The sequence below is a fragment of the Amphibalanus amphitrite genome, unplaced genomic scaffold (genome assembly GCF_019059575.1).
Source record: "Amphibalanus amphitrite isolate SeventyFive unplaced genomic scaffold, NRLGWU_Aamphi_draft 001666F_arrow, whole genome shotgun sequence".
NCBI lineage: Eukaryota > Metazoa > Arthropoda > Thecostraca > Balanomorpha > Balanidae > Amphibalanus > Amphibalanus amphitrite.
The window spans coordinates 52,722-74,473 of NW_024883159.1; the positions used below are offsets into that span (position 1 = coordinate 52,722).

Here is a 21,752-nt window from a genome sequence, read left to right on the forward strand (position 1 = left end):
CGCTGACGGTCTGATGGTCGATGGCGATGCAGCTGAACCCGCAAACGGTCAACGTAACGGTCAGTCCGTAGATCCGACGGTGAACGCCGCGGCCGCGAGACGGGCGCGTGATCGCGAGCGTCGTCGCCTCGCCCGAGAGCGAGAAACTGAGGCTGAGCGACTTCTTCGCCTGCAACGTAAACGTGAAGGCCAGGCTCTGGCGCGCGCTAGACAAAGAGATCAGACAGGTGGCGCGGGCCCTTCCCATCAGGCGGTAGTCGATGCAGTGCCGGTTCCCGGTCCATCGGGGGCCCAGCCGCCGGTCATCCTTGCCGCGGATATCGCTGCCGCGCGACGCGAGCGTGACCGGGAGCGTCATCGACTTAGGAGGGAGCGTGAATCGGAGGCTGAGCTCGCCGAGCGTCAGCGACGCAATCGTGAGAGAATGGCTACGGCTCGCACTAAGGTCAGGACAGGGAGAGACGGCGCAGGTCTTGAGCCACCTGTTGCTGCTGGTGTGGCGGATCAGCCGATCGCACCACCGACTGCGTTTGAACCGCCGGTGGTGGGCGGTGTCGCGGACGTCGCGCCCGGCGCGGAGGCAGTGGGCGGCGCTGTAGGAGAGGTGGCAACGCACTCGCCCGATGGTGCTGTAGATGCTGTCGAGGCGACAGTAGCCGATGCGCCAGACGACGCAGCGGCGCGCCGGCCCGCGGCCGATGCGCCCGACGCGGAGGCAGTGGGCGGCGCTGTAGGAGAGGAGGCGCCCCACACGCCCGATGGTGCTGTAGACGCTGTCGAGGTGGCAGCGGTCGATGCGCTAGACGGCGCAGCGGCGCGCCGGCCCGCGGCCGATGCGCCCGACGCGGAGGCAGTGGGCGGCGCTGTAGGAGAGGAGGCGCCCCACACGCCCGATGATGCTGTAGACGCTGTGGAGGTGGCAGCGGTCGATGCGCTAGACGGCGCAGCGGCGCGCCGGCCCGCGGCCGATGCGCCCGACGCGGAGGCAGTGGGCGGCGCTGTAGGAGAGGAGGCGCCCCACACGCCCGATGATGCTGTAGACGCTGTGGAGGCGGCAGCGGTCGATGCGCCAGACGGCGCAGCGGCCCGCCAGCCCGCGGCCGATGCGCACGACGCGGAGGCAGTGGGGGGCGCTGATGGACAGGCTCCGGTGGACGCGCCCGCCCGTCGTCGAGGCGACCAGCACCTGCTGGCTCGCAATTATGTCCCCGCCGAGTTCGAGCCGCCGGCTGGCATGCAGCTGGGCCGAATGGACACCGTCTGTGCCCATTGTGGAGCGCTGCGCTGGCGTGCCGAGCCCGCAGGCGCCTGTTGCCATCAGGGCAAGGTGCAGCTTGACTTCCATCCCCCGCCGCCGGACGAGATGGTGGAGCTGATGACCCCCGGCACGGCGTTCTATGACGAGTTTCGGGGCAAAATTCGCGCTTACAACACGGCCTTCCAGCTGGCCAGTATGGGGTGCAACGTCGTCCGACACGACGGGGCGTATCACGCGGCTTTCACCGTTCAGGGTAGCGTGTGTCATCGTATGGGATCTCTACTGCCCGCTCGCGGCGGCGAGGAGCAGTTCATGCAGGTGTATTTCCTCGACGCAGACGAGGCCACCGCGCGACGTGCCACCATGTGTGGCGGCCTCGACAGAGCCGTTCTCGACATCCTTTTGGGCATGCTGCACGAGCACAACAACTACGTGCGTGCGCTCCAGCCGGCTCTGCTGATGGCGCGCGGTGTGCCGAACTGCCGGATCGTGTTGTCGGCCGAACACCGGCCGCTGTCGGAGCACGAGCGCCGGTTCAATCTACCGATCGGTCGCGAAGTGGCGGTCCTGATGCCCAATGAGATGGGGGGCCGGCGCGACATCGTCGTTCGCGAGCGCGGCGGACAACTGTTCCGCATCGACGAACTGAGCCGCCAGTACGACCCGCTGCTCTATGTGCTGCTGCACCCGCGCGGCACGGACGGGTGGTCGCTCGAGCTGAAGGCCGAGCGCGGCGTCACAATCCGTCAGTATGGTGCGTTCCACATGCGCTTCCGACCGGGTCATTTCAATCTCATTCCGCGAGGGGGCCGGCTGTTTCAACAGTACCTGGTGGACACTGAGGCAAAAGCTGAGTCGAGTCGTCTGTCGTATGTGCGCGCGAACCAGGACGGCTTCAACGGCTTCCGCGCCGAGACCATCCGCGGCGTGCGAGACGCGCTGGCTGACGGCGAGGAGCACGGCCGAGCCGTCGGACGGCGCGTGGTGCTGCCGGCATCCGTAACGAGTAGTCCGCGCTTCATGATGGCCAAACTACAAGACGCTCTCTGCTACGTTCGAGACTTTGGCGCCGCCGACTTTTTCATCACCGTGACGTGCAACCCGGCCTGGCCAGAGATTGAGCAAACTCTGCGCACCCTCTACCCGGGAGAGAGGCCGGGCGACTACGATCGGCCGTGCGACCACCCTGACGTTGTCAGTCAGGTGTTTGACCTCAAGCTGCAGGCGCTGCTGAAGCAGCTGCGGGGCGGCATCCTGGGTCGACAGCGGGCCATTCTGCACACGATTGAGTGGCAGAAGCGTGGCCTGCCGCACGCTCACCTTCTGCTGTGGGTCGTGCCCGCCGACAAACCTCGCGCCGAAGACGTGGACACGTGCGTGTGCGCTGAGCTGCCAGATCCCGAGACCGATCCGGAACTGCACGCGATCGTCTGCACCAAGATGGTGCATGGTCCGTGCGGCGCGCTGAACCCGCAGGCGGTCTGCATGAAGGACGGCCGCTGTAGCGTCGGCTATCCGCGCCCGTATCTGGAGGCCACAGAGCTGCCAGAGCGCAGCTATCCCAAGTACAGGCGGCGCGCGCCGGAGGACGGCGGTCAACGTGCGCGGACGCCCGGACGGCGCGGTGTGGAAATCGACAACCGCTGGATCGTTCCCTACAATCCGCACATCCTTCGCGCGCTGGACTCACACGTCAACGTCGAGCTGATCACGCACGCGATGGGAGCGATCCGCTACTGCATCAAGTACGTCACCAAGGGCTCGGATAGGATCATGTTCGCCGTGCAGCCCGACGGCGTGGTTGACGAGGTGACCCAGTATCAGAACAGCCGGTACCTGGGATCCATGGAGGCAGCGTGGCGGCTGCTCGACCGACCAGTCCACGTCCATCATCCGCCGGTCCAGCGGCTGCAGCTGCATCTCGGTGACGACGAGAGACGTGTCGTGTTCCGCGGCGACGAAAACCTGGAAGCGGTCATCGCGGGCGAGCAGGCTAATCCATCCATGCTCACAGCCTTCTTTGAGCTGTGCCAGCGTGACGCGTTCGCGGCGACACTCCTCTACCCAGAGGTGCCGCGATACTACACGTGGCAGGTGCGACGCGGCCGGGGCGCAGACGCCCGTCCGGCCCACTGGAAACGCCGCGTCCGTGGCCAGCCTCACCCCGAGGTGCCGGGCGTGGTTGCCTCTGAGACTCTGTCGCGCGTGTACACCACGACGCCGCGCGCGGGCGAAGTTTTCTTTCTTCGCCTGCTCCTTCACAGCGTCCGAGGTCCGCGCTCTTACGAGCACCTCCGCACGGTCGATGGCCGCGTGTGTGCCGTTCCCCCGACTCTACTCCCACACCTACCCCCTCGGGATAATTCCGGGTTCGTCGGGTAGGAAAACTTGCCACTCTACTCCCCCCCCCCCCCCACAGAGCCATATGGTATCGATCGGTGTTTATCCCGTGTCAATCGGTCGTCAATAAGCCGAGATATGCACGGCGAATTATTTCAATCGGCGTCGATCAGAATCTTCAGAACGGAGGGACCCACACTCATTTCTGGCCGTATCTCACTTTTCCGAGATGTACGTCAAACTACGTATTTAAAACTACATATTCTACAGCCGAATCTTCAAACTGGGGTACTTCAGACCGTGGGAATGACTCGGCTCAGCACTGCCGCACGCGCATTCAGCGGCGGCTTGTCGATTTTTCGAGTGTCGGCTGCCGATCTCCCGAGAGCCGGCCACCTGTCAGCCGCCGCTCGGCTCTGTGTTAAGCATATGGGGACGGCGAATTTCTTCCGGAGGGAAGCACCTCGCTCACAAAAGCACGTGAATCAGCCGCATTCCTGTGTGGCGCGCAATGCTGAAGAGATATGTGTTTCCGCGGGTATCTCGCAAGCCCTAACAGGAAAAGCTCGCTGCAAAAACTCAGCGCTTCAAAAAACCCGAAATCCTACTCAAATGGATATTTAAACAAGATATCTTGGCTCGCTCCGCGTCGCTTTGGCAATCAAAGTATGAGGGAGAAAATTTGGGATCGATTGGTGTTCGTCCCGTGTTAATCGGACGTCTAGAAGCTTAGATATTCACGAAAAACTTGTTGAACCTGCCAAAGTACCTGCCAGCTTGCTGTATCACCTGCTACTTGGTAATGTACTGAAAACTTGCTAATGTACTGAAAACCTGCCAAAGTACTTGGTATTTACTTGCCTAAATACCGCAAAGAACTTGTTCCTTTCCGACGTTTAAATCAGACGGCTTTAGTCGATCAAAGACTTTGCGAATTTGCCTTGGTCTCAGATAATTTTGATTTGTTCCAATGAATTATTTGTAATTTGAATTATACTTGTTCCCAATTTGTATTTTGTTTCACCTACCTATCATTTCTAACTTGTTTTAGCGTCCTACCTATTAAGCGATTACACATACGTTGAGAGAGCCGGTGGGTGGTTATAATGCAATACCCTGCACGGTGAACAGCTTGCGAGTTTTACAGCGGTGCGATTGCTGGGGCTTATCGCTGACAGAAAAGGGTAAATACAGTAAATACAGATGGCTGTGTTGGATCCCTTTGCTTTTGCCCAACATTCAGCGTTGGAATTGTGGCTTTACCGTCCCTCTTATCAAAGTTATCTAACTTTTTGTAGCTTCGTCAGGTTAGACACGACGCGCGTGACCTCTGGCGGCCGCTGGCGGAACTACCGCGCACGGCCCGCACACGGGCCTGGCGGCCGCCATTGGAACTACTGCGCAGGTGGCAGCACCTACCCGTGGAGAAGCGGCTGGCAATCGGCCGCCCCACTCCCCACCCCGCCCCCACCCAGCTGGCCGCCAGACCGTGGGAACGACTCGGCTCAGCGCTGCCGGCCGCTGGACGGGGAAACCCCGCCCCGCCGCCCGCCGCCCAACACACTGCCGCCGGGCCGGCCGGTGGAATTTTCCAGCCGTCTCTCCGGAACGGCGGCACCCCGCTCATCTTCGCACGCGCATTCAGCGGCGGCTTGTCGATTTTTCGAGTGTCGGCTGCCGATCTCCCGAGAGCCGGCCACCTGTCAGCCGCCGCTCGGCTCCGTGTTAAGCATATGGGGACGGCGAATTTCTCCCGGAGGGAAGCACCTCGCTCACAAAAGCACGTGAATCAGCCGCATTCCTGTGTGGCGCGCAATGCTGAAGAGATATGTGTTTCCGCGGGTATCTCGCAGGCCCTAAGAGAAAAAGCTCGCTGCAAAAACTCAGCGCTTCAAAAAACCCGCAATCCTACTCAAATGGATATTTAAACAAGATATCTTGACTCGCTCCGCGTCGCTTTGGCAATCAAAGTATGAGGGAGAAAATTTGGGATCGATTGGTGTTCGTCCCGTGTTAATCGGACGTCTAGAAGCTTAGATATTCACGAAAAACTTGTTGAACTTGCAAAAGTACTTGGTACTTGCTTGGTACTTGCCAAAGTACTCGGTACTTGCCAAAGTACTTGGTACTTGCTTGGTATTTGCATAAGTACTCGGTATTTGCCAAAGTACTTGGTACTTGCTTGGTATTTGCATAAGTACTTGGTACTTGCTTGGTACTTGTAAAAGTACTTGGTACTTGCTTGGTACTTGCGAAAGTACTTGGTACTTGCACTCGCCCCCCCCCCGTTCCCCCGACTCTACTCCCACACCTACCCCCTCGGGATAATTCCGGGTTCGTCGGGTAGGAAAACTTGCCACTCTACCCCCTCCCCCCCCCCACACACACACAGAGCCATTTGGTATCGATCGGTGTTTATCCCGTGTCAATCGGTCGTCAATAAGCCGAGATATGCACGGCGAATTATTTCAATCGGCGTCGATCAGAATCTTCAGAACGGAGGGACCCACACTCATTTCTGGCCGTATCTCACTTTTCCGAGATGTACGTCAAACTACGTATTTAAAACTACATATTCTAAGGCCGAATCTTCAAACTGGGGGTACCTCAGACCGTGGGAACGACTCGGCTCAGCACTGCCGCACGCGCATTCAGCGGCGGGTTGTCGATTTTTCGAGTGTCGGCTGCCGATCTCCCGAGAGCCGGCCACCTGTCAGCCGCCGCTCGGCTCTGTGTTAAGCATATGGGGACGGCGAATTTCTCCCGGAGGGAAGCACCTCGCTCACAAAAGCACGTGAATCAGCCGCATTCCTGTGTGGCGCGCAATGCTGAAGAGATATGTGTTTCCGCGGGTATCTCGCAGGCCCTAACAGGAAAAGCTCGCTGCAAAAACTGAGCGTTTCAAATAACGCCAAATCCTAGTCAAATGGATATTTAAACAAGATATCTTGGCTCGCTCCGCGTCGCGTTGGCCATAAAAAGATTCGGGAGGAAATTTGGGATCGAATGGTGTTTTTCCGGTGATGATCGGACGTCTAGAAGCTTCGATATTGGCGAAAACTTGCTGAACTTGCAAAAGTACTTGGTACTTGCTTGGTACTTGCCAAAGTACTCGGTACTTGCCAAAGTACTTGGTACTTGCTTGGTATTTGCATAAGTACTCGGTATTTGCCAAAGTACTTGGTACTTGCTTGGTATTTCCATAAGTACTTGGTACTTGCTTGGTACTTGTAAAAGTACTTGGTACTTGCTTGGTACTTGCGAAAGTACTTGGTACTTGCACTCGCCCCCCCCCCGTTCCCCCGACTCTACTCCCACACCTACCCCCTCGGGATAATTCCGGGTTCGTCGGGTAGGAAAACTTGCCACTCTACTCCCCCCCCCCCACAGAGCCATTTGGTATCGATCGGTGTTGATCCCGTGTCAATCGGTCGTCAATAAGCCGAGATATGCACGGCGAATTATTTCAATCGGCGTCGATCAGAATCTTCAGAAAGTAGGGACCAACACTCATTTCTGGCCGTATCTCACTTTTCCGAGATGTACGTCAAACTACGTATTTAAAACTACATATTCTACAGCCGAATCTTCAAACTGGGGGTACCTCAGACCGTGGGAACGACTCGGCTCAGCACTGCCGCACGCGCATTCAGCGGCGGCTTGTCGATTTTTCGAGTGTCGGCTGCCGATCTCGCGAGAGCCGGCCACCTGTCAGCCGCCGCTCGGCTCTGTGTTAAGCATATGGGGACGGCGAATTTCTCCCGGAGGGAAGCACCTCGCTCACAATCGCACGTGAATCAGCCGCATTCCTGTGAGGCGCGCAATGTTGAAGAGATATGTGTTTCCGCGGGTATCTCGCAGGCCCTAAGAGAAAAAGCTCGCTGCAAAAACTGAGCAATTCAAAAAACCCGCAATCCTACTCAAATGGATATTTAAACAAGATATCTTGGCTCGCTCCGCGTCGCTTTGGCAATCAAAGTATGAGGGAGAAAATTTGGGATCGATTGGTGTTCGTCCCGTGTTAATCGGACGTCTAGAAGCTTAGATATTCACGAAAAACTTGTTGAACTTGCCAAAGTACCTGCCAGCTTGCTGTATCACCTGCTACTTGGTAATGTACTGAAAACTTGCTAATGTACTGAAAACCTGCCAAAGGTATTTACTTGCGGGCCTAAATACCGCAAAGAGTTTAAATCAGACGTCTTAAGACGACCAAAGACTTTCAAAATTTCCCTTGGTCTCAGTTCGTTTTAATTTGTTTTCAATGAATGTTTGCAGTTTGAGTTATGCTTAATGCCAATTCGTATTTTGTTTCACCTACCTATCATTTCCCACATACTTTTTGCGTCCTACCTATTAAGCGATTACACTTACGTCGAAAGAGCCGGTGGGTGCTTATAATGCAATACCCTGCACGGTGAACAGCTTGCGAGTTTTGCAGCGGTGCGATTGCTGGGGCTTATCGCTGACTGAAAAGGGTAAATACAGTAAATACAGATGGCTGTGTTGGATCCCTTTGCTTTTGCCCAACATTCAGCGTTGGAATTGTGGCTTTACCGTCCCTCTTATTAAAGTTATCTAACTTTTTGTAGCTTCGTCAGGTTAGACACGACGCGCGCGGCGGTATCCATCTGGTGGCCGCTGGCGGAACTACCGCGCATTGCCCGCTTGCCGCACGGGCCTGGCGGCCGCCAGTGGAACTACTGCGCAGGTGGCAGCACCTGCCCGTGGAGAAGCGGCTGGCAATCGGCCGCCCCACTCCCCACCCCGCCCCCACCCAGCTGGCCGCCAGACCGTGGGAACGACTCGGCTCAGCGCTGCCGGCCGCTGGACGGGGAAACCCCGCCCCGCCGCCCGCCGCCCGACACACTGCCGCCGGGCCGGCCGGTGGAATTTTCCAGCCGTCTCTCCGGAACGGCGGTACCCCGCTCATTTTCGCACGCGCATTCAGCGGCGGTTTGTCGATTTTTCGAGTGTCGGCTGCCGATCTCCCGAGAGCCGGCCACCTGTCAGCCGCCGCTCGGCTCTGTGTTAAGCATATGGGGACGGCGAATTTCTCCCGGAGGGAAGCACCTCGCTCACAAAAGCACGTGAATCAGCCGCATTCCTGTGTGGCGCGCAATGCTGAAGAGATATGTGTTTCCGCGGGTATCTCGCAAGCCCTAAGAGAAAAAGCTCGCTGCAAAAACTGAGCACTTCAAAAAACCCGCAATCCTACTCAAATGGATATTTAAACAAGATATCTTGGCTCGCTCCGCGTCGCTTTGGCAATCAAAGTATGAGGGAGAAAATTTGGGATCGATTGGTGTTCGTCCCGTGTTAATCGGACGTCTAGAAGCTTAGATATTCACGAAAAACTTGTTGAACCTGCCAAAGTACCTGCCAGCTTGCTGTATCACCTGCTACTTGGTAATGTACTGAAAACTTGCTAATGTACTGAAAACCTGCCAAAGTACTTGGTATTTACTTGCCTAAATACCGCAAAGAACTTGTTCCTTTCCGACGTTTAAATCAGACGTCTTTAGTCGATCAAAGACTTTGCGAATTTGCCTTGGTCTCAGATAATTTTGATTTGTTCCAATGAATTATTTGTAATTTGAATTATACTTGTTCCCAATTTGTATTTTGTTTCACCTACCTATCATTTCTAACTTGTTTTAGCGTCCTACCTATTAAGCGATTACACATACGTAGAGAGAGCCGGTGGGTGGTTATAATGCAATACCCTGCACGGTGAACAGCTTGCGAGTTTTACAGCGGTGCGATTGCTGGGGCTTATCGCTGACAGAAAAGGGTAAATACAGTAAATACAGATGGCTGTGTTGGATCCCTTTGCTTTTGCCCAACATTCAGCGTTGGAATTGTGGCTTTACCGTCCCTCTTATCAAAGTTATCTAACTTTTTGTAGCTTCGTCAGGTTAGACACGACGCGCGTGACCTCTGGCGGCCGCTGGCGGAACTACCGCGCACGGCCCGCACACGGGCCTGGCGGCCGCCAGTGGAACTACTGCGCAGGTGGCAGCACCTACCCGTGGAGAAGCGGCTGGCAATCGGCCGCCCCACTCCCCACCCCGCCCCCACCCAGCTGGCCGCCAGACCGTGGGAACGACTCGGCTCAGCGCTGCCGGCCGCTGGACGGGGAAACCCCGCCCCGCCGCCCGCCGCCCAACACACTGCCGCCGGGCCGGCCGGTGGAATTTTCCAGCCGTCTCTCCGGAACGGCGGCACCCCGCTCATCTTCGCACGCGCATTCAGCGGCGGCTTGTCGATTTTTCGAGTGTCGGCTGCCGATCTCCCGAGAGCCGGCCACCTGTCAGCCGCCGCTCGGCTCCGTGTTAAGCATATGGGGACGGCGAATTTCTCCCGGAGGGAAGCACCTCGCTCACAAAAGCACGTGAATCAGCCGCATTCCTGTGTGGCGCGCAATGCTGAAGAGATATGTGTTTCCGCGGGTATCTCGCAGGCCCTAAGAGAAAAAGCTCGCTGCAAAAACTCAGCGCTTCAAAAAACCCGCAATCCTACTCAAATGGATATTTAAACAAGATATCTTGGCTCGCTCCGCGTCGCTTTGGCCATAAAAAGATTCGGGAGAAAATTTGGGATCGAATGGTGTTTTTCCGGTGACGTTCGGACGTCTAGAAGCTTCGATATTGGCGAAAAACTTGCTGAACTTGCAAAAGTACTTGGTACTTGCTTGGTACTTGCCAAAGTACTCGGTACTTGCCAAAGTACTCGGTACTTGCCAAAGTACTCGGTACTTGCCAAAGTACTTGGTACTTGCTTGGTATTTGCATAAGTACTCGGTATTTGCCAAAGTACTTGGTACTTGCTTGGTATTTGCATAAGTACTTGGTACTTGCTTGGTACTTGTAAAAGTACTTGGTACTTGCTTGGTACTTGTCGGGTAGGAAAGCTTGCCACTCTACTTGCCCCCCCCCCCCCCGTTCCCCGACTCTACTCCCATCCCTACCCCCTCGGGATAATTCCGGGTTCGTCGGGTAGGAAAACTTGCCACTCTATCCCCCCCTCGCCACAGAGCCATTTGGTATCGATCGGTGTTTGTCCCGTGTCAATCGGTCGCCAATAAGCCGAGATATGCACGGCGAATTATTTCAATCGGCGCCGATCAGAATCTTTCAAATACTTGGTATTTACTTGCCTAAATACCGCAAAGAAATTGTTCCTTTCCGACGTTTATATCAGACGTCTTAAGCCGACCAAAGACTTTCCAAATTTCCCTTGGTCTCAGTTTGTTTTAATTTGTTTTCATTGAATTGTTTGCAATTTGAGTTATGGTTAATTCCAATTCGTATTCTGTTTCACCTACCTATCATTTCTCACATGCTTTTTGCGTCCTACCTATTAAGCGATTACACTTACGCTGAAAGAGCCGGTGGGTGGTTATAATGCAATACCCTGCACGGTGAACAGCTTGCGAGTTTTGCAGCGGTGCGATTGCTGGGGCTTATCGCTGACTGAAAAGGGTAAATACAGTAAATACAGATGGCTGTGTTGGATCCCTTTGCTTTTGCCCAACATTCAGCGTTGGAATTGTGGCTTTACCGTCCCTCTTATTAAAGTTATCTCACTTTTTGTAGCTTCGTCAGGTTAGACACGACGCGCGCGGCGGTATCCATCTGGCGCATTCAGCGTTGGAATTGTGGCTTTACCGTCCCTCTTATTAAAGTTATCTAACTTTTCGTAGCTTCGTCAGGTTAGACACGACGCGCGCGGCGGTATCCATCTGGCGGCCGCTGGCGGAACTACCGCGCACGGCCCGCTTGCCGCACGGGCCTGGCGGCCGCCAGTGGAACTACTGCCCAGGTGGCAGCACCTGCCCGTGGAGAAGCGGCTGGCAATCGGCCGCCCCACTCCCCACCCCGCCCCCACCCAGCTGGCCGCCAGACCGTGGGAACGACTCGGCTCAGCACTGCCGCACGCGCATTCAGCGGCGGGTTGTCGATTTTTCGAGTGTCGGCTGCCGATCTCCCGAGAGCCGGCCACCTGTCAGCCGCCGCTCGGCTCTGTGTTAAGCATATGGGGTATCTCACTTTTCCGAGATCTACGTCAAACTACGTATTTAAAACTACGTATTCTACAGCCGAATCTTCCAACTGGGGGTACCTCACTCACAATCGCACGTGAATTCAGCCGCATTCCATCTCACGCGCAATGTTGAAGAGATATGTGTTTCCGCGGGTATCTCGCAGGCCCTAAGAGAAAAAGCTCGCTGCAAAAACTCAGCGCTTCAAAAAACCCGCAATCCTACTCAAATGGATATTTAAACAAGATATCTTGGCTCGCTCCGCGTCGCTTTGGCAATCAAAGTATGAGGGAGAAAATTTGGGATCGATTGGTGTTCGTCCCGTGTTAATCGGACGTCTAGAAGCTTAGATATTCACGAAAAACTTGTTGAACTTGCAAAAGTACTTGGTACTTGCTTGGTACTTGCCAAAGTACTCGGTACTTGCCAAAGTACTTGGTACTTGCTTGGTATTTGCATAAGTACTCGGTATTTGCCAAAGTACTTGGTACTTGCTTGGTATTTGCATAAGTACTTGGTACTTGCTTGGTACTTGTAAAAGTACTTGGTACTTGCTTGGTACTTGCGAAAGTACTTGGTACTTGCACTCGCCCCCCCCCCGTTCCCCCGACTCTACTCCCACACCTACCCCCTCGGGATAATTCCGGGTTCGTCGGGTAGGAAAACTTGCCACTCTACCCCCTCCCCCCCCCACACACACACAGAGCCATTTGGTATCGATCGGTGTTTATCCCGTGTCAATCGGTCGTCAATAAGCCGAGATATGCACGGCGAATTATTTCAATCGGCGTCGATCAGAATCTTCAGAACGGAGGGACCCACACTCATTTCTGGCCGTATCTCACTTTTCCGAGATGTACGTCAAACTACGTATTTAAAACTACATATTCTAAGGCCGAATCTTCAAACTGGGGGTACCTCAGACCGTGGGAACGACTCGGCTCAGCACTGCCGCACGCGCATTCAGCGGCGGGTTGTCGATTTTTCGAGTGTCGGCTGCCGATCTCCCGAGAGCCGGCCACCTGTCAGCCGCCGCTCGGCTCTGTGTTAAGCATATGGGGACGGCGAATTTCTCCCGGAGGGAAGCACCTCGCTCACAAAAGCACGTGAATCAGCCGCATTCCTGTGTGGCGCGCAATGCTGAAGAGATATGTGTTTCCGCGGGTATCTCGCAGGCCCTAACAGGAAAAGCTCGCTGCAAAAACTGAGCGTTTCAAATAACGCCAAATCCTAGTCAAATGGATATTTAAACAAGATATCTTGGCTCGCTCCGCGTCGCTTTGGCAATCAAAGTATGAGGGAGAAAATTTGGGATCGATTGGTGTTCGTCCCGTGTTAATCGGACGTCTAGAAGCTTAGATATTCACGAAAAACTTGTTGAACTTGCAAAAGTACTTGGTACTTGCTTGGTACTTGCCAAAGTACTCGGTACTTGCCAAAGTACTTGGTACTTGCTTGGTATTTGCATAAGTACTCGGTATTTGCCAAAGTACTTGGTACTTGCTTGGTATTTGCATAAGTACTTGGTACTTGCTTGGTACTTGTAAAAGTACTTGGTACTTGCTTGGTACTTGCGAAAGTACTTGGTACTTGCACTCGCCCCCCCCCCCGTTCCCCCGACTCTACTCCCACACCTACCCCCTCGGGATAATTCCGGGTTCGTCGGGTAGGAAAACTTGCCACTCTACCCCCTCCCCCCCCCCCACACACACACAGAGCCATTTGGTATCGATCGGTGTTTATCCCGTGTCAATCGGTCGTCAATAAGCCGAGATATGCACGGCGAATTATTTCAATCGGCGTCGATCAGAATCTTCAGAACGGAGGGACCCACACTCATTTCTGGCCGTATCTCACTTTTCCGAGATGTACGTCAAACTACGTATTTAAAACTACATATTCTAAGGCCGAATCTTCAAACTGGGGGTACCTCAGACCGTGGGAACGACTCGGCTCAGCACTGCCGCACGCGCATTCAGCGGCGGGTTGTCGATTTTTCGAGTGTCGGCTGCCGATCTCCCGAGAGCCGGCCACCTGTCAGCCGCCGCTCGGCTCTGTGTTAAGCATATGGGGACGGCGAATTTCTCCCGGAGGGAAGCACCTCGCTCACAAAAGCACGTGAATCAGCCGCATTCCTGTGTGGCGCGCAATGCTGAAGAGATATGTGTTTCCGCGGGTATCTCGCAGGCCCTAACAGGAAAAGCTCGCTGCAAAAACTGAGCGTTTCAAATAACGCCAAATCCTAGTCAAATGGATATTTAAACAAGATATCTTGGCTCGCTCCGCGTCGCGTTGGCCATAAAATGATTAAGGAGAAAATTTGGGACCGATTGGTGTTCGTCCCGTGTTGATCGGACGTCTAGAAGCTTAGATATTTGCGAAAAACTTGTTGAACTTTCAGCTTGCTGTATCACCTGCTACTTGGTAATGTACTGAAAACTTGCTAATGTACTGAAAACCTGCCAAAGGTATTTACTTGCCTAAATACCGCAAAGAACTTGTTCTAAAATACTTGGTATTTACTTGCCTAAATACCGCAAAGAACTTGATTCTTTCCGACGTTTAAAGCAGACGGCCCGCTTGCCGCACGGGCCTGGCGGCCGCCAGTGGAACTACTGCGCAGATGGCAGCACCTGCCCGTGGAGAAGCGGCTGGCAATCGGCCGCCCCACTCCCCACCCCGCCCCCACCCAGCTGGCCGCCAGACCGTGGGAACGACTCGGCTCAGCACTGCCGCACGCGCATTCAGCGGCGGTTTGTCGATTTTTCGAGTGTCGGCTGCCGATCTTCCGAGAGCCGGCCACCTGTCAGCCGCCGCTCGGCTCTGTGTTAAGCATATGGGGACGGCGAATTTCTCCCGGAGGGAAGCACCTCGCTCACTAAAGCACGTGAATCAGCCGCATTCCTGTGTGGCGCGCAATGCTGAAGAGATATGTGTTTCCGCGGGTATCTCGCAAGCCCTAACAGGAAAAGCTCGCTGCAAAAACTGACCGCTTCAAAAAACCCGAAATCCTACTCAAATGGATATTTAAACAAGATATCTTGGCTCGCTCCGCGTCGCTTTGGCCATAAACAGATTCGGGAGAAAATTTGGGATTGAATGGTGTTTTTCCGGTGACGATCGGACGTCTAGAAGCTTCGATATTGGCGAAAAACTTGCTGAACTTGCAAAAGTACTTGGTATTTGCATAAGTACTCGGTATTTGCCAAAGTACTTGGTACTTGCTTGGTATTTCCATAAGTACTTGGTACTTGCTTGGTACTTGTAAAAGTACTTGGTACTTGCTTGGTACTTGCGAAAGTACTTGGTACTTGCACTTGCCCCCCCGTTCCCCCGACTCTACTCCCACACCTACCCCCTCGGGATAATTCCGGGTTCGTCGGGTAGGAAAACTTGCCACTCTACTCCCCCCCCCCCCCCCACCCCCCACAGAGCCATTTGGTATCGATCGGTGTTGATCCCGTGTCAATCGGTCGTCAATAAGCCGAGATATGCACGGCGAATTATTTCAATCGGCGTCGATCAGAATCTTCAGAAAGTAGGGACCAACACTCATTTCTGGCCGTATCTCACTTTTCCGAGATGTACGTCAAACTACGTATTTAAAACTACATATTCTACAGCCGAATCTTCAAACTGGGGGTACCTCAGACCGTGGGAACGACTCGGCTCAGCACTGCCGCACGCGCATTCAGCGGCGGCTTGTCGATTTTTCGAGTGTCGGCTGCCGATCTCGCGAGAGCCGGCCACCTGTCAGCCGCCGCTCGGCTCTGTGTTAAGCATATGGGGACGGCGAATTTCTCCCGGAGGGAAGCACCTCGCTCACAAAAGCACGTGAATCAGCCGCATTCCTGTGTGGCGCGCAATGCTGAAGAGATATGTGTTTCCGCGGGTATCTCGCAGGCCCTAACAGGAAAAGCTCGCTGCAAAAACTCAGCGCTTCAAAAAACCCGAAATCCTACTCAAATGGATATTTAAACAAGATATCTTGGCTCGCTCCGCGTCGCTTTGGCAATCAAAGTATGAGGGAGAAAATTTGGGATCGATTGGTGTTCGTCCCGTGTTAATCGGACGTCTAGAAGCTTAGATATTCACGAAAAACTTGTTGAACCTGCCAAAGTACCTGCCAGCTTGCTGTATCACCTGCTACTTGGTAATGTACTGAAAACTTGCTAATGTACTGAAAACCTGCCAAAGTACTTGGTATTTACTTGCCTAAATACCGCAAAGAACTTGTTCCTTTCCGACGTTTAAATCAGACGGCTTTAGTCGATCAAAGACTTTGCGAATTTGCCTTGGTCTCAGATAATTTTGATTTGTTCCAATGAATTATTTGTAATTTGAATTATACTTGTTCCCAATTTGTATTTTGTTTCACCTACCTATCATTTCTAACTTGTTTTAGCGTCCTACCTATTAAGCGATTACACATACGTTGAGAGAGCCGGTGGGTGGTTATAATGCAATACCCTGCACGGTGAACAGCTTGCGAGTTTTACAGCGGTGCGATTGCTGGGGCTTATCGCTGACAGAAAAGGGTAAATACAGTAAATACAGATGGCTGTGTTGGATCCCTTTGCTTTTGCCCAACATTCAGCGTTGGAATTGTGGCTTTACCGTCCCTCTTATCAAAGTTATCTAACTTTTTGTAGCTTCGTCAGGTTAGACACGACGCGCGTGACCTCTGGCGGCCGCTGGCGGAACTACCGCGCACGGCCCGCACACGGGCCTGGCGGCCGCCAGTGGAACTACTGCGCAGGTGGCAGCACCTACCCGTGGAGAAGCGGCTGGCAATCGGCCGCCCCACTCCCCACCCCGCCCCCACCCAGCTGGCCGCCAGACCGTGGGAACGACTCGGCTCAGCGCTGCCGGCCGCTGGACGGGGAAACCCCGCCCCGCCGCCCGCCGCCCAACACACTGCCGCCGGGCCGGCCGGTGGAATTTTCCAGCCGTCTCTCCGGAACGGCGGCACCCCGCTCATCTTCGCACGCGCATTCAGCGGCGGCTTGTCGATTTTTCGAGTGTCGGCTGCCGATCTCCCGAGAGCCGGCCACCTGTCAGCCGCCGCTCGGCTCCGTGTTAAGCATATGGGGACGGCGAATTTCTCCCGGAGGGAAGCACCTCGCTCACAAAAGCACGTGAATCAGCCGCATTCCTGTGTGGCGCGCAATGCTGAAGAGATATGTGTTTCCGCGGGTATCTCGCAGGCCCTAACAGGAAAAGCTCGCTGCAAAAACTGAGCGTTTCAAATAACGCCAAATCCTAGTCAAATGGATATTTAAATAACAAGATATCTTGGCTCGCTCCGCGTCGCTTTGGCCATAAACAGATTCGGGAGAAAATTTGGGATTGAATGGTGTTTTTCCGGTGACGATCGGACGTCTAGAAGCTTCGATATTGGCGAAAAACTTGCTGAACTTGCAAAAGTACTTGGTATTTGCATAAGTACTCGGTATTTGCCAAAGTACTTGGTACTTGCTTGGTATTTCCATAAGTACTTGGTACTTGCTTGGTACTTGTAAAAGTACTTGGTACTTGCTTGGTACTTGCGAAAGTACTTGGTACTTGCACTTGCCCCCCCGTTCCCCCGACTCTACTCCCACACCTACCCCCTCGGGATAATTCCGGGTTCGTAGGGTAGGAAAACTTGCCACTCTACTCCCCCCCCCCCCCACCCCCCACAGAGCCATTTGGTATCGATCGGTGTTTATCCCGTGTCAATCGGTCGTCAATAAGCCGAGATATGCACGGCGAATTATTTCAATCGGCGTCGATCAGAATCTTCAGAACGGAGGGACCCACACTCATTTCTGGCCGTATCTCACTTTTCCGAGATTTACGTCAAACTACGTATTTAAAACTACATATTCTACAGCCGAATCTTCAAACTGGGGGTACCTCAGACCGTGGGAACGACTCGGCTCAGCACTGCCGCACGCGCATTCAGCGGCGGCTTGTCGATTTTTCGAGTGTCGGCTGCCGATCTCCCGAGAGCCGGCCACCTGTCAGCCGCCGCTCGGCTCTGTGTTAAGCATATGGGGACGGCGAATTTCTCCCGGAGGGAAGCACCTCGCTCACAAAAGCACGTGAATCAGCCGCATTCCTGTGTGGCGCGCAATGCTGAAGAGATATGTGTTTCCGCGGGTATCTCGCAAGCCCTAACAGGAAAAGCTCGCTGCAAAAACTCAGCGCTTCAAAAAACCCCAAATCCTAGTCAAATGGATATTTAAACAAGATATCTTGGCTCGCTCCGCGTCGCTTTGGCCATAAAAAGATTCGGGAGAAAATTTGGGATCGAATGGTGTTTTTCCGGTGACGATCGGACGTCTAGAAGCTTCGATATTGGCGAAAAACTTGCTGAACTTGCAAAAGTACTTGGCACTTGCTTGGTACTTGCCAAAGTACTCGGTACTTGCCAAAGTACTTGGTACTTGCTTGGTATTTGCATAAGTACTCGGTATTTGCCAAAGTACTTGGTACATGCTTGGTATTTCCATAAGTACTTGGTACTTGCTTGGTACTTGTAAAAGTACTTGGTACTTGCTTGGTACTTGCGAAAGTACTTGGTACTTGCACTCGCCCCCCCGTTCCCCCGACTCTACTCCCACACCTACCCCCTCGGGATAATTCCGGGTTCGTCGGGTAGGAAAACTTGCCACTCTACTCCCCCCCCCCCCCCCCCCCCCCCACAGAGCCATTTGGTATCGATCGGTGTTTATCCCGTGTCAATCGGTCGTCAATAAGCCGAGATATGCACGGCGAATTATTTCAATCGGCGTCGATCAGAATCTTCAGAACGAAGGGACCCACACTCATTTCTGGCCGTATCTCACTTTTCCGAGATGTACGTCAAACTACGTATTTAAAACTACATATTCTACAGCCGAATCTTCAAACTGGGGGTACCTCAGACCGTGGGAACGACTCGGCTCAGCACTGCCGCACGCGCATTCAGCGGCGGCTTGTCGATTTTTCGAGTGTCGGCTGCCGATCTCCCGAGAGCCGGCCACCTGTTAGCCGCCGCTCGGCTCCGTGTTAAGCATATGGGGACGGCGAATTTCTCCCGGAGGGAAGCACCTCGCTCACAAAAGCACGTGATTCAGCCGCATTCCTGTGAGGCGCGCAATGTTGAAGAGATATGTGTGCACGCAGCTATCTCGCAAGCCCTAAGAGAAAAAGCTCGCTGCAAAAACTGAGCGTTTCAAAAAACCCGCAATCCTACTCAAATGAATATTTAAACAAGATATCTTGGCTCGCTCCGCGTCGCTTTGGCCATAAAGAGATTCGGGAGAAAATTTGGGATCGAATGGTGTTTTTCCGGTGACGATTGGACGTCTAGAAGCTTCGATATTGGCGAAAAACTTGCTGAACTTGCAAAAGTACTTGGTACTTGCTTGGTACTTGCCAAAGTACTCGGTACTTGCCAAAGTACTTGGTACTTGCTTGGTATTTGCATAAGTACTCGGTATTTGCCAAAGTACTTGGTACTTGCTTGGTATTTCCATAAGTACTTGGTACTTGCTTGGTACTGCGAAAGTACTTGGTACTTGCACTCGCCCCCCCCGTTCCCCCGACTCTACTCCCACACCTACCCCCTCGGGATAATTCCGGGTTCGTCGGGTAGGAAAACTTGCCACTCTACTCCCCCCCCCCCCCACAGAGCCATTTGGTATCGATCGGTGTTTATCCCGTGTCAATCGGTCGTCAATAAGCCGAGATATGCACGGCGAATTATTTCAATCGGCGTCGATCAGAATCTTCAGAACGGAGGGACCCACACTCATTTCTGGCCGTATCTCACTTTTCCGAGATGTACGTCAAACTACGTATTTAAAACTACATATTCTACAGCCGAATCTTCAAACTGGGGGTACCTCAGACCGTGGGAACGACTCGGCTCAGCACTGCCGCACGCGCATTCAGCGGCGGCTTGTCGATTTTTCGAGTGTCGGCTGCCGATCTCCCGAGAGCCGGCCACCTGTCAGCCGCCGCTCGGCTCTGTGTTAAGCATATGGGGACGGCGAATTTCTCCCGGAGGGAAGCACCTCGCTCACAAAAGCACGTGAATCAGCCGCATTCCTGTGAGGCGCGCAATGTTGAAGAGATATGTGTGCACGCAGCTATCTCGCAAGCCCTAACAGGAAAAGCTCGCTGCAAAAACTGAGCGTTTCAAAAAACCCGAAATCCTACTCAAATGGATATTTAAACTAGAAATGCAAATATTCTCAGACTTATGAGACTGGCTTGCCACCACCATGGCGCATATTTACGGACCACTGCGCCATGCTGTGCTGATCCCGAGCGTAGCGCGTCAGACCCGCCGCCGGCCTGTCGCAGCGCACTGCTCGGCGGCGCCGCGGGTCGGGTCGGTACGTGGTAAGGGTCGACAGCAGCTCTGGGCCGACGGCAGCGGTGACTGGGCCGTGACGGGTCACATGTGGGGCCCGACGCCGGCTAATGGACCTAATATCGGCACCATTTCTCGGTACTCGCTGCTGCCGCGGGCCAGATGCTGGCTTGCACTGGATGGCGTTGCTCGTCATTTGCTGCATTTTCTTCTAAAAAAGCCGTTATTTGGCTTCCCAAAAATAACTGCGAACGGTTTGTTTGTTTGTCGACAAGTTGCGACATGGAACGAATGCAATAAATTTACCCGACGATTTAGATTCAGGTGATAAAAGAAAAAGATTGTGACATCTTCAGTGACATCACTTCAGTAAATTGTGATATCGCTTACACTGTGATGCTTCATGCATGGAGATGCTGTTGCATGACGAATGAGAGCAGTCAAGAGTCAAGACTTCAAAGATGCAGTCAGTGTGGTGCTAGTGTAGGTATTTATTTATCTAGCTCGTGACGTCGAAGACAACTGATCAGTTTAACCCGTTTGCCGCCGCGTCTTCTCGTATTCAAGGCCCTAGAGCATAGTTTGCTAACCACGATTAAACAAAGAGAGATACTGCATTTAGAAGCTCGTAAAAGTTAGAACTTGTTCAGACCCGACGTTTCTGAGTTCAGCTTTGATATTCATTAAGTTTATGGGGATGTTTGATCACGCTTCTATTCTGCTCAATGTTTTTTTTTTCATATCTTCTCTAACCTCACCACTTTGACACTGACCATTCTCGAACATCACTTCTTACAGCTTTAATCTCCAATATTCCTCTATATCACACTTCGCTCCACATCCATCTATCTTCGTCCCTCCCGTATCAAATATCCAATATCACTCCGTGTTACTTCCCCCCCCCCCCCATGTGTGATATTTCCGCCGCAGCCTTGTTCCGACATCTGCCGTCCGTCACCGCCGTCCGTCCCAGTCGAGGCCGGTCCGTATAGGTCAACCCGTCGGCGCCGTCGTGTCCGAGTCGCGTCCAATGTATTGTTCCAATCCGGGTAATCGGCGCCGTGTTGATTGCTCCGTCTGTCTGGCCGTCCGCTGAGCGTGGGCGACTTCTGGTGGGCTGAGGTCGGCCTCTGAGGGCGCTGGTGTCCGGTCAGCGGGCAGACGTGACAGAGATGTGTTAATGTCTGGGAGAGTGGTGTGGGCGCGGGATGGAGTCCGAATGTTGAAGTGTCACGGTTGTCGGTGTTGGAAATTCAGCTTGTGTAGCGATGTCGCGATCAGGGAAACGGTCAGGTGCCCTTGGATGGACCCCGAGAGACCTTGATCCTAGGTTGACCTTTGATGGTCAAAGCTAATCTCTGGCTGGTCGAGGCTAACCTCTGACTAGCCAAGACTGACTTCTAGTGGGTAGAACCTGACCACTGACGGGCTGATTTCTTTGCCTCCCAGGCGCCTATTACGGTATGGAGGCGGTGCCGGCGTCGCTGCTCAAGTACTGTGAGAAGGCCGACGAAGCGGTCACCATGGGTGAGCAGCTTCTGGATCTGCTGGAGCAGCAGCCGGACCGCTAGAAGCGTACGTCACTGCCTCCCCCTCTTCCCCCGCTGGCTATTAGACCGGGGGCACCGCGACTGCCCGCCTCATTTGACCGTAACTGGCGTACTGTGTGACAGCCGTCGGATGAATTCACGTCGTGCACGGCAGAAAATTGGCACGCCTTTTATCCTCTGCTGCGCCACGTCGCACAATATTTGACGGTAGAA

General features: G+C 53.9%; 1 protein-coding gene across 1 annotated transcript; it reads left to right on the forward strand.

Annotated features, from left to right (window-relative positions):
• The first annotated feature begins 1,234 nt into the window (after positions 1–1,234).
• On the forward strand, positions 1,235–21,560 carry LOC122374516. Its single transcript, XM_043353312.1, has 2 exons — positions 1,235–3,530; positions 21,439–21,560. The coding sequence occupies exons 1-2, from the start codon at positions 1,235–1,237 to the stop codon at positions 21,558–21,560; spliced, it is 2,418 nt and encodes an 805-aa protein (XP_043209247.1).
• The last annotated feature ends 192 nt before the right edge of the window (positions 21,561–21,752 follow it).